General features: G+C 36.5%; 1 protein-coding gene across 1 annotated transcript in view; it reads left to right on the forward strand.

The window, feature by feature from the left end:
- Window positions 1-14047, forward strand: part of Znf704 (zinc finger protein 704) — a 169881-nt gene that overhangs the window by 49251 nt on the left and 106583 nt on the right. Inside the window, exon 2 of the mRNA XM_013012448.1 lies at window positions 1480-1718. Within this exon, the coding sequence (XP_012867902.1) occupies window positions 1501-1718 (218 nt within the window). The 5' untranslated portion in view covers window positions 1480-1500. The remainder of the gene's footprint in view (window positions 1-1479; window positions 1719-14047) is intronic.

The following is a 14047-nucleotide window of genomic DNA, read 5'->3' on the forward strand; positions in this document are numbered from 1 at the left end:
TAAAAACAGCAGCATCAAAGATAAAACCTTTTGTGTCCCTATCTGGGGGTTCATTTCACTTAGCCTCATCTTCTGTTGTCATACGTACTTGGCTTTTGACCTTTTCTGCTTGTCTCAGACATATACTAGTTATTACAAATAAGGGAAACCATGGGACCTATGTTTCTTTGGGCCTGGCTTACTTTATTTAATATAATTATTTCTAAGTCTTTCCATTTCCTAACAAATGGGGCAGTGTTGTCGTTTCTGAACTATGGTGACTTTTTAATGAGATATATTTGGACCAAAACTATCTGACATTTTCCTCTGGAGTTGGGTGTAGGTATGCCAGAAAAATCATAGAAGTTGATTTTCTTTCCTGGACAGGCTGCAGAGGCGATGGAGCCCTTTGTAAAGCTCTGTGAGTTCATATCAAAGTCATATGCTAGCAAGAATAAGTTATCCCTGGGTTCTGGAAATTGTCAACTGTAGGAAGGTCCTGTGATTTCATCACAAATATCTGAGCTTTCCTTTAGTCTGAGAATTTCTAGTTATTAACATCAGATTCTGCTATCATCAAACACAAATTCTCTCACTTTGTTCTGAAAATACTTTAGGATTATGGTTTTTGGATTGTGTTAAATCTGATAAAAGTCTTTTGCTAAAATTAAGAAGAAACAAATATATCTTCTATTTAAGTGGGTAGATAAAGAATTACTCATTCTACAAATGTATTCCACAAACTAATTACACAAGAAGGGGTGGGTTGTCTAATGGTGTATGAAATGTCTTGTAGGTGACCATATTTTGAAATATGCTACATTAATTGCTGAGGTTCCAGATTACAGCAGTCCTAACTTGTTCTTATACCCAGAACTTGAACTAGTTTTCTCCAAATTTTATTGGTGGCAGTACTATTTACCTTACAAAAACAAACCATTCTTCAATTTAGTATCTCTCTCTCTCTCTCTCTCTTCAAATTCAGACATAACAGGAATCAATTCACTGAACTTTAATTTTATATCAGTCTTATGTCTTAATCATTGCATTTGGTTTAATAATTATAAGAAAAAGACATCTGACTTCATCATCATATGGCTTTAGGAGAGATTTTTTTAAAGATCCTAACTATAATAGATAAGGGATAAAAAGATTACTTCCTAAATTAACAAAAATGGCTAAGATCAGTATTACTAGTCAAAGACAAATTTTAACTTTCCTTTTTGTACATGATAATGAGCCTGAAATATAGAAGTGTTAGGTTCTGCCACTTTCAGATCTTCAAAGAAGGCATTTTCTGTGTCTGTGATGTCTTTTGTTTAAGTCAGGACAGTTGAATCAATTGTACATTACGTAGTAATGCTAGTTATTTGAGTTTTCCTCCATATAAACAGTAATCTCCTGTCCATAGACATGAAGGAAAGTGCCCGTAGTGCTTTCCCATGATGGTCAGGCAAAGCTATGATGTTTATGTAACAGTTTTTGTGTTTCATTTTACAGGTGGGGAGTATTAAGCGGGAAATGACCTTCACGTTTCAATCAGAGGACTTAAAACGTGACTCTAGTAAAAAAATGTCTCATCACTTGTTCCCTTTGGCCATGGAAGAAGATGTGAAAACAGCAGATACCAAAAAAGCCAACCGAGTCATCGACCATGAGAAAGAAAACACTCGATCCATTTGTCTCCTTGAGCAAAAACGAAAAGTTGTTTCTTCCAATATTGATGTTCCTCCAGCAAGGTAAGGGAATGTTAGACCTTTTGTTCTTCTGCCCTGGGAAGGTGGTGGAGAGCATGCAAATCTCTGCCAGGTCTGTCTTCAGCAGAGTATAACTTAACAGGCTTTTCTGCCAAGCATTTTTTTCCTAATATTTTTGTGAAATAGAGCAGGTGGCCCTGTTCTTCACAACTGACTTGAGACTACCATATTTGAAACTACAGTAGCTCTAGGAAAAGAAAAGGCTGAATGAGATTTTGGCAGAAAAATAATAAAAAGGAGAATCAATTTCTTAAAAAGAAGCAAAGCATAAAATATAGAGTTGATAGTGCTGAAAGGCAAGTTTATCGAGGTGTTTTTAGTGAGGAGTTGACAAAATTGTGACTGTAGATAAATTTAGTCCCTGGCCTCTTTTTTTGTGGCATATCAGATGACAATAGTTGTACATTTTCTTTTTACTGTCAAGGTGATTGACAGAGGGTTACATTTACATATGTAAGGTAATAAGTACATTTCTTGCAAACTTGTTACCCCCTTCCCTCATTTTTCTCCTACTTTCCTTTCCCCCAACACCCTCCCCCTGCCAAGTTAGTTTACATTTTTAAAAGAATTAAAAAGAAGGAGAATATGTGTCACAGGATATAGGTAGCTTGCAGACTAAAATGTGTAAAAATATTGGGTGATCTCTGGCTGCTGTTACTGTAATCTTTTTCAGACAGATTTACCTTGAAAATTGGCCAGGAGAGTTTATCTGAAATATCAAAAGACCTTCATCATATTACAGTTTTATTTAAACTATATCCTGTAGCACAGAAGCAAAGGAGAGTATTATAGCAGGTTGACAATGGCAGGGTGGAATAGCACATACCAGCTTTTATTCACTTTCTTGCTTGTTTGCATTTGTTCACTTAGAAAGCAATCTCCACAGCAGCAGGGATGTGAATCCTACCTGTTTATGGGATATGCTTAGCACCAGAACAATGTTAATTTATGTTCTAGGAGCTTCACTATCTGTCAGATGAAGGGAAAAATGGGATTACTGTAGCATGAAAAGTTGCTTACTTTTAATACATTTGGTTGCCATTAATTGTTTAGAATAAAAATTTTAAAGCACTTGTTTGGAAAGTTCTATATTAGTTCAAATGATGCCTGATGTCTTACAAAAAATAAACCCCCCACAATTATTTAGAAAAGGAATAAATAATCCTTTCTACCTGGTCACTTTTATTAGAATTTATATTTCTTTCTACATTAAATTGAGAGTGTCTTCTTTTGGAAATTATATATTATTCTATCTTGCTACTAAATTTGTTAAACTTTCTAAAATTCTAGGCCTGTTTGTTTTGTTAACCTTTAATTGATGGTTTACATGTATTTATTACTTCTGTTTAACTACTTGAAACTGTTTGCTTTTCTGGATTTTTTTCATAATAATGTTAAATTATTTAGGATTAGTTCCTTTGACTGTGGCTTCAGTGTGAAATGTTTTATCATACCTGTCATTTGGTTGACTTATAGAACAAATGGTGTGTTAATGATCTGAAATGTGGAGAGCAATGTCTTTATTTTTTTCCTAAGCTTATAGGACAAAAGTTAAACTTCTAGGTGTTACTTTAATGCTAACTTCAGTTCGGTGTACAATCTACTCTATGTAAAATTTTCATTATACTGTCATGTTGAAAGACCTGGAATTAATCCTTTTGAATTGCCATAAATTGTTTAGGTATATCTTTGTTCTTTAATACCACATTACCTACTGTAGTTTCCGGAGATCACAATGAAAAAGGAAGAAAGAGAAATGTCTTCTGCCTTTTCTGAGCAGATTTGTGGAAATTTCCTCTACTTCCTTACATTTACTGACTGTACATAAGAGTACAGGAATGAAGCCAGTATTAGTGTGAGGCTCATAAACAGTGAGGGAATAGTAATTAGGTTTTAAATTCACTAATACACAGGAAAAAATTTCCCTAATGACAAGGTATAATTTAGACATATTAATCTATTATGGGAAATGCTACTTAAAACTTCGTTGTTTGAGGTCTCCATTTATACACTTGCTTTCATTGCTATAGTAAAATCTTACATTTGTCAGTAGTTGGCAAAGTATTTTATTAAGTGGTGATGAAGGAGTCAGAAATTATGTAATGTTCCTACTATAACCCCCAGGCTCTTCCTCCTTCTGCTTCTAATCATGGAGTTATTTAGCAAATGCCAACTTTCTAGTCCCATCTAAGTTGATGAGTATTTTGTCTTAAACTCTTACACGATATGGTAGGAAATATGTGAAGGGTTTTTTCTTTATTAAGGAGAAATATAATTACAATTGTTGGGTTTATTAAATATGAAGGTTGAATTAGTGTGTATTGAATTTATTGTTTTAAGGAAATCTATACATTTATGTTTTAAAAGATATATAATACCTACTATATATATCTATCATATGTATATCCAACATATAATCTGCATGTATATGGTTATCTATCTGATAACTGTAACTTGTTCTCTTAAATCTAGATGTTATATTGTGGCCAATTCTTAGAGGCAGGTTACCTGGATTAAGCCAAAAAGAGTATCACTAATATAGAGTCCTCCCCCTCTTCAAAATCAGCTTGCTATGGTGTTTCTCATTTTATCTTTTTCCTACTTCCACTGTATCTGAAAGTTTTGTTGGGCTTTATATGGTTTGTAAAATGAAACTGAAGTTTATTTTTTACAGCTTGCACAATGAAAACAACATATTTTATTTTCCCATATAATTAAGAAGGTCTTAGACTCACTTTTGTACTTTAAGCTCTATACCTCACTATAGTAAACATCATTGATTTCATTTCCTGCCTCCAGTCACCAGATATTAGTACTTGGCAAAAAATATGAATGAGAGAGGGAGCTTCTAGTTGAATCAGAGACCAGCACATATGTGGCTCCACTAATGCACTTATGTGCCTGTCTCTGATCTGTAAGATTTTCTAATTTTCTGCTCTCTTATTAGAACAGGATGAATTTGTAATTAAAGGAAAATTTTTAACATTGAGAGTTGCTAATTTGATACAACTACTTAAAAGCTTAATTTTACTTTATTAGTATCTTTTTCAAGAAAGGGAAGAAGGGAGTAGAGAAGCAAGAACACTATCTGGGGTTTATTTCACAAGCATCCTATTTGTTTGCCCATTTTCTGAGGAGCTGTTTAAAAGTTGGTAGTTTCAGAAAGCACAAGTTTATATTTCAGATATATTAGGTGAGAAAACAATGCCAAGGTAGGAGTACGCAAGTAAACATTACAATGTTGGGGGAGAGAGAAGTGGGTGGCGTGGGAGAGAAGAGGTCACACAAGTCTGAGCAGACAGAGGGAATGAGAGGGAGCAGTATTGATGGAACAGGATGTCAGGAGACCTGCATTGCCACCCTGGTTAGTAGTTGCTGGGAGCAGCCTTATATTGTGGTCTAGGCATAAATGCAGAAGGTCCTTTCAAAGTTCAGTGGGTAGTTTTGGTTAGTTACTGTCCTGTTGTCGGATGTCTGTGATGCTCAATCTCACCATGACTCCTCTCCTTCCCATTACTGTTTTCCTTGTTTTTTTCTTTAATGTATCAGTGTGTTGTATACCAGGCAGTGGCCAATTTTCCCACCCTTTGGCAGCTCTGTGCTATCAGTGCAGTCCACCTGGAATTGTTTTTTCAAGAGTGTCCCAAGAATCCTATGACAAATAACAATTAATAAATGTCCCAAGAATCCTATGACAAATAACAATTAATGAATGATTCGTGGTCCAAGGATCCATGGTCATTATTTTTTGAATCAGGAGAGGAAAGAAGAAAAGCTATTTTTCCTTTCTGAGTTGTGTGGGATTTGTAGGGACAATCATAATGGAGAAAAGTCCACCCAACATTGGACTTGATTGGTACCACCTGATTGATTTCAGGAAGACAATGTTTACCTTCTGGAGAGCTGAAGGAGAGACGGTTGAGATTGAATGCATTACTGAGGATCTTTTCTAAATCATGTGTTCATTAATGGACAAATTAAAGCAGAAAGAGAGAGTGTAAAAGTATACTTGTATAGGCCGTGTTTCTCTTTGGAGCTCAAGAGCTCTCATTGGCAGAAAAAAAATTCCTCTTAAATTGTAAGAATATTTGGGAGCAGTAATATGAATTAATGATAGCAAGTACTAAAAGTTGCCCCCAGTCCTAACTGTGGGAATAACCATCTCTTAAGGACAGATCTCTCTCAAAGAATTCATCATTTAATAATTTGGGAGTACCTGGTTACAAAAGATAAAACTTCGTCCCTTCCAAAAGGGATTGTGCATTGAGAATAAGGAGTTAACTAATTATAAATGTGTAGTCTTCAGTGTTTTAAGAAAATAAGCTTTTTCTCCTTATGGAAAGTTGGGGAAAATAGCCTTTAAGAGTACAAAGACTAGGAGGCTGGGTATATGGCTTAGTGGTAGAATGCTTGCCTAATATGCATGAAACCCTGGGTTCGATTCCTTAGTATCACATAAACAGAAAAGGCTGGAAGTGATGCTGTAACTCAAGCAGTAGAGTGCTAACCTTAAGCAAAAGAAGCTTGGGGACAGTGCCGAGGCTCTAAGTTTAAGCCCTAGGACTGGCAAAAAAACAAACAACAACAAAAAAAACCCTCAAAAACATACAAGGACTAGCCAGGTGCCAGTGGCTCACAATTGTAATTTTAGCTACTCAGGAGATCTGAAGATAGAGGTTCAAAGCCAGGTTGGGTAGGAAAGTCTATAAGACTCTTAAGTCCAATTTACCACCAAAAAGCCCAAGATAGAGATGTGGCTCAAGTGGTAAAGTCCTGTGCAAAAAACCTTAGGGACAGCACCCAGCCCTGAGTTCAAACCATAGGACAGACAGACAGACAGACAGACACACACACACATACATAAACACATACAGGTACAAAGATTGGAGGTATGATTCAAGTGTTAGAGCATCAACTGTGAGAGAAAAAGTTCACAGACAGGGATTTAGAGATACAATTTTTAAAGATTCATCCACGTGTCACTCAATACTTCATTTTTTTATTGTCAAATAATACTCCATTCCATGGATATAGCACATTTCATTTATCTACTCATCAGTTGATGGACACTTGAGGTCATAATGTAATCGGGACAGATCATGTTAAGTGATATTATATTATATTTTTAATTTATATTTTAAGTGAGCAAGAGGGGTTTGCAGAGGAAAATGATGTAAGATTATTTGTATTTTGTAAAGGCTACATTGGCTCTTCCACTTAGGAGGGAAATAAGAATGGATGTAGAAGACCAGTCAGGATGCCAATGCACTAGTGCAAGAAAGGTATCAGAGTGTGGACTGAAATAAGAACAATCAGGATGAAAAGAAGTAGTAAACAGACTTGAGATACATCTTTGCAATAGAAGTAAGTTTTCTTCACTGTGAGCAGTAAACAATGACCAACTATTTTAACGAAGGATAAATTTAGTAGTTGTTTGGTTAGTTGTTGCTGTTTTATTTTTGCTTAAAAAAAAAAAAGACTATCAAGTCAGGTACTGGTGGCTCACAACTGTATTCCTAGCTACTCAGTAGGCTGAGATCTGAGAATTAAGATTCAATGCCAGACCAAGCAAGAAAGTCTATGAGACTCTTTTCTAAAAAGGCCACAAAAAGCCAAAAGGGGAGCTATGGCTTAAGTGGTAGAGCACTAGCCTTGAGCAAAAAAAACTCAGGGATAGTGCCCAAGGGCTGAGTTCAAGCCCCAGGATTGGCACAAAACAACAACAACAAAAGACTGTCAAGTAGTTCCCAGAGTAGTTACTAGGAGGCTGGCTGGAGAACCAGATCAGGAAATAGAAAATGGGGCACCTACAGATGTATTTCTTGGCTTTGAAAATGAGATGTGTGTGTGTGTGTGTGTGTGTGTGTGTGTGTGTGTGTGTGTGTTTGTGTCTGTGTCTGTGTGTCAGACATCCTGTAGATTCAGGAAGGAAGCAAATTTAGCCAATAGGTAGGTACCAAATAAAATTGAAAGATGTCTATTATGTGTACCTATCATGAATTCCATTTCTTAACTCAGAAATGTTAGGTGACTCACATAGTGAATAAAGGAAAGACCTATGTAAGTTTCTGATACCATATGATTTTTTTTTTTTGGTCGGGTGTGGAGCTTGAACTCTGGGATTGGGCGCTGTCCCTGTACTCTTCAGTTCAAGGTGAGCACTCTACAGCCTGAGCCACAGCACCACTTCCGATTTTCTAGTGGTTTATTGGAGATAAGAGTCTCATGGACTTTCCTGCCCAGGCTGGCTTTGAACTGCGATCCTTAGATCTCAGCCTCCTCAGTAGCTAGGATTACAGGCGTGAGCCACCGGCACCCGGCTTCCATATGAATTTTTTTTGTCATACCTATTAGTGTTTATGGGAGAACATTTTTTCTCACTATGGACTATAATGCTTTAAAACATTGACATTTGTAATATTTAATATCACTTGCTCTCTAGCCATTAAAACTACATTTAGGCAGATAAGATGAGATAGCTCAGATCACTGGTGCATGGCATGATATTCTGTTTTTACCAGCCATTGCTTTTTTAGAGGTGTTGATGCTTAAATTTTCTGGACTTCACCCAAACAGCAATTACAATCTGCTCATGCAAAGTAATAACTATCTTCTAATTATAACCCTAATGCTAAAGAAATCTATTAGCAAACCAGTTATAACAAGGAAAAAAATTGGCCAAAATATTCCTAGACTTAACAACAGTTTATTAGAATACTAGATTGTTAGTTTGCAATTAAAGAGAGCAAACCATATGGTACTGTTTGTTTTGAAGCGTTCTAAAATATAGTGATGTCATATTTATCACTTGCTGGATAAAATGGAGTCGTCTTCTTGTTAGACACCATTCTGGAAATTTCATAGTTTAAAAGGACTTCAGAAACTCAACCTTTGAGTTCAGAGTTAGAAAGTGACAAGCCATGAGCCTCATTCTGTGTGTACAATGGAGAACTGTGAAGCAGCTGGGCTACCACGTTTAATGCTGGAGTCTCACTTATTTCCATTCTCTTTTATGTAGCACATACCATTTGTAGGAAGGTCTCCTGTGTCAAATTTGGAATTAACTGATAAGAGGAAACTATCCCCTTTTATTTCTGGATCTCAAGCCAACTGGTTTCTGGAGAAAATGTGTAATGTTTTAAATGCATCAGAAACTTGTCAGGTCTCAAACTCTAAAGCCAATATGAAACTACTGAAACAAACCACTTTGACATTTTAAAACTTTTTGTTAAAAATAGCACATTTTCTTTTTAAAAACAGATTAGAGCAAGTGCCAGTGGCTCAATGCCTTTAATCCTAGGTACTAAGGAGGCTGGGATCTGAGAATCTCAGTTGGAAGCCATCCAGGCAGAAAAGTCTCTGAAAGACTCTTATCTCCAATTAACCACTTAAATAATGGAAGTGGTGATGTGACTCAATTGGTAGAGAGCTAGCCTTGAACACAAAGAGGCTCAGGGACTGCCTGGCCCTGAGTTCAAGCCCCACAACTGACAAAATATATGTATTTTAGAAGGAGAATATACATGTTACCAACCATGCTAGAAAAATGCTGATGCTATGTAATTTGTGGATTCCCCTTGAAAATGAAGCCATCTTCATTAAAGTAGCTATAACAATTAATTTTTTCAGGCAACCTTTATCCAGTTCTATCTCTTCATCATTCCAGTAGTTTACATCAGCAAGTAATTGCTTTCTTGCTACAGTCTGCCTTTTACTATCTCGCAACCAGAATGATGCAAATGATGCAATGGAGAAGATGGCGGGAAACAATATATTTCTGATAATGACCTAATACAGCACATGGTGCCATTTCATTTGGCAGGGTATTTAGATCCTGAAGTCAACAAGTAAATCAAGATTAGAGAGCCAGGCACTGATGACTTACATCTGTAATCACAGCTGCTCAGGAGGCTGAGATCTGAGGATTGCAGCTTGCACCCAAGTGGGACAGAAAAGGCTAAAGCAAGAGCTGAGAGTTCCTGAGTTGAAGCCCCAGTACAAGGCCAAAATGAATGAATGAATGAATGAAAGCTATTTATTTTTTTGCAAGTGCCTGTCAATGATTTTTGAAATTGAAATTCACATACGTTGCCATTCCAGTCTAACTATAAAGAGGTCAGTTAGGTAGTACTTCTCTTTTCTTAACTACCAGCGATAACATTGAAGTTTCATTTATTTAGTTAGTTATTTAGCCTATACTATAACTTGAACTTAGAGCACTGTATTCTCCCTTAGCTTTTTTGTTCAAGATTGGAGTTCTACCACTTGAGCTACACTGGATTTTGGCTGTTTAAATTAGAAGTAAGAGTGTCAAGGAATTTTCTGCCCAGGCTGGCTTTGAACTGTAATACTCAGACATTAGCCTTCTGAGAACTCAGTTTCCAGGCTAACCTACCAGTAGGGCCTGGCTTCATGTCATCTATATTTTTTATTTAGAACTTAGAAAAGTTTGTGTTTTGTGAGACAACACATAAGCGTAAAAAGCTCTCATGCATACATAGATACATGGACATTATACTTTCATACATGATAACAAATTTCCAATAATTGTGTACAGTAGTCCTTTATTATGAGTACATATTAGTACATTGATTACACTTCCACATGAGGACATTAGAATGTACCTATTTGGTGTAGAATTTTAGCCATTTATGTGAATTTTAAAAATAATTTGGATCATTTTGCTATTAATGAAAGATAGGTTCTCTGGATTAGCTGTGAATTATGAAGTAAAATACTCAAAGTGTGAGGTTTACTCACTCTCAGGCATCATTTCCAAAGAGCTCTTGTGGTAATTAGTAAATTCTTCTCTGTGGGTATGATTTTTGAAAATAAACTGGTGAAGATTTAACAAACCACATGTCGGTGGAGCAGGAGCCCCATTGTGTGGTGGACCATTGGTTTGTTATATGGGTTGGATACATGGGAGTAGTCCACAGTGCTGGACAGAGCCATTTTCTGCTTTGTGGTACCCAGGCCAGAGATGGCCTCTACAGAGATGATATATTCTGGGGTCTGGGAAGGTGGCCCAGTGGTAGAGTGCTTGCCTTGCATGCATGAGGCCCTGGGTTCAATTCCTCAGTACTACATCAACAGAAAAAGCCAGAAGTGACACTGTGGCTCAAGTGGTAGAGGGCTAGCCTTGAGCTGAAGAGCTGAGGGACAGCACCCAGGCCCAGAGTTCAGGCCCCACGACCGGACCCCCCCAAAAAAAAATATAACCCCATAAAAATCAAAAGCAGATTTTTTTAAAAGTCAAACATAGAGATATTAGAAGAATAATAGCCCATGCATCTGTCTGTTAGAGGTAGAATATAATGTGGCATTTACATGGTTATTGGACTGTAGAGGCTTTGAGCTGAAGAGCTCAAGGACAGTGCCCAGGCCCAGAGTTCAGGCCCCACAACTAGCAAAACAAAAACAAAAACAAACAGAGATGATTTACACTTATCATAGATGCAACGTATCTTTTTCTCCCTATACCTGTTCCAAACTTGAACAGTCAGCTAATAGAAATAATTTGATTCTCCCACTCCTTACTTACCTCTGTCAGATCTCCACTTTCATTATAAGAAAGGGCAAATAATAATTAACATATTAAAACATTTATTTATTTTAAAAGAATATATTTGAGTAGCACTGTCGAGAAATTTAATGTGCGCTACATAATCTTGTAATTTCAAATATTTACATTAAAGACGGGAAAGAAATGAAAAACTAAAAGTTAACCTGGTGTATCATTATGTAGCTAGTATAAAAAATTATTAATGAGCTATTTTATTTTATTTTATTTTTTGCATGCTAAATCTTCAAAATCTGTGACATAGTTATTTTTACAGCGCTTATCAGTGTCAGCCAGGCACATTGGAAACCACACTGGCTAGTGACGTCAGTAGTAGACAAGGCAGCCTTAGTGTAAAGCTTAGCTAAACTGCCTTTCAGCCCAATTTCCCATTTATTCTTTTCTGTTTTCTAATTAAGCACACATGAAGAAAATGCCTTATCCAAATTCTAGCAGAAGAATAGAACCCCTCTGTCAGTGTTTGTTATACTTTGTGAGGGAGGAAAGAACACCCCCAGGAAGGATGGAGGCACAGCAGTATCTGTGGGTTAGGCACTGTTTAGTTGTAGTTGGCACAAACTAGACATAGTTGAAAGCCACAGCATGACTCCTGAATGCCCCTGAAGGGCGTTGCATGCAGCTGATGTTTTGTACAATTACAATTATTATATAGCTGTTTAAATTCCATGTAGATCATAGTTTAAATGGATATTGATACAGTTCTGATCCTTTGAAAACATAAAAGCAGATGCATTTCTAGAGTTTGAGAGAACTCTTACCATATTCTCAGACATTATCCAAAAGAGCACACATTATAGAAGTTTAGACATAGTAAGTAGACTGTTTTAGGTTGAATTATCACACAGTTCCTCATGCTGTTTTCTTCATCTGTATTAGTAATAAAATAGCAAATCAGTGCATACTGCTTTTAAACTAGGAAACGCAGCAAATATGATACTTAGTTTTAAAAGACTTTGTACTTAACAAAGGGCTTGTTTTGCTACTGGTTTCCATTGTGACTGATTCTTCTTTTAATCATTAACTTGCTTCTTTCCTATATATTGAGTTCTCAATGAGGAAATATTAAAAGAGTATGACTAGAAAGTTAGCCTTAACTTAGAAGTCTTACAGAACTAGATTTTTATCTTTAGGTATGGGGAACTATTTGGGTGATACTATTTAATTGACATTTTAGAAAAGTCTTCTGATAGCCTGGGGAAGTGAGGAGGTAGGGAAGAAGAACACTGACAGCAAAAGGAATGGTTAAAAGGTCAAAGTAGAAATCTTAGAGACAAGTGTGAAATCTTAACCAGAACAAAAGAACCATAGCAGGAGTTGTGTTCAAGAGAAGATGAGGCCCAGTTGCCATAGAACTTAACAAGAAGAAAGTAGGTGATGATACAGGGTACTCAGGATGATTCTAGAAATCTTGTCTGGGCCTCTGGTTGGAGAAAGCGACTGGTGATGCATAGTTAAAGCATAAGTAATACTGGAGCAATACAAAAGAAAGTAGATGTGGGTGGTGGAAAACAAGGATTTGGTTATTGTTACATGGAATTCAAGATACCTTTAACAATAAAACAACTTGATTTTGTTCCTCACCACAGGCATAGAGACTAAATTTAAGCAGAAATCAAATGGACAAGCAGTAGCTCATGCTGAAATTATATCTACTCATTAAGCTGAGACCTATAGGATCTCAATTCAAAGTTATCCAGGTAGAAAAGACTGTGACACTCCATCTCCAATTAACCAGAAAAAAGTAGAGATATAGCTTAAGTGATAAGAGTGCCAGCTGAGCAAATGAGCAAGCATGAGACACTGAGTTCAAATCCCAGTGCTCGTAAAAAAAAAATCAAATGAACAAAAAGTGTACAGCATCTTAGTCTAATTATAATGTAAATAATTGTACTAGAAGTGCAATTATTATTAGTAAAATAGCTAGCACTTGAAGTACTGGAAGTATTTGCTCTTTTAAAATACTTAGTTTTCAAGTAAATAGCCATCAGTCTACATCTTGATTTTCATATATTAGCTTTCTTTTTTTGAGGCAAGCTTTATTTTTACAGATTACTTTCTAAGTACTTTCCCCACTCAGTATTTATTATAACTGGAGTTGGCAAGCATTCTCTAATGTAAAGAAGTGTTGGCCAACACTTGTTTAATGAAACTCATGAATTCAGCTTTTCTAAATAACCTCCCAAATACAATGCATATCATAATAGATTTAGTTAACTTTGCTTCCCTTTTGTAAGAATAATGGCTAAGTAAGATCATTTGCTGTCTTCTACAGCTAGTTTTCCCTTTTTTCTTTCTTTTTTTTTTTTGGCCAGTCCTAGAGCTTGAACTCAGGGCCTGAGCTTCTTTGGCTCAAGGCTAACACTCTAGCACTTGAGCCATAGCGCCACATCAGGCCTTTTCTGTTTAGGTGGTACTGAGGAATTGAACCCAGGGCTTCATGCATGCTAGGCAAGCACTTTACCACTGGTCCACATTCCCAGCCCCTACATCTAGTTTTCTATTGTGAAGTCTTATCCACAGAACGTGAGGTTTCATCAAATCACAGTAGAAACCTTTTTTTTGTTCTTCCTTGTAACTGTTTATGATAGGATAAATAAAAATAACCTTTAATGTTATTTGGATGTGAGAGCAGTCTTTACTGAGCACACACACACACACACAGCAGTCTTTACTGAACACACACACACACACACACACACACACACACACACACACACACACACACACA

Source organism: Dipodomys ordii, unplaced genomic scaffold (genome assembly GCF_000151885.1).
Source record: "Dipodomys ordii isolate 6190 unplaced genomic scaffold, Dord_2.0 Scaffold17, whole genome shotgun sequence".
In the NCBI taxonomy this organism is placed as follows: domain Eukaryota; kingdom Metazoa; phylum Chordata; class Mammalia; order Rodentia; family Heteromyidae; genus Dipodomys; species Dipodomys ordii.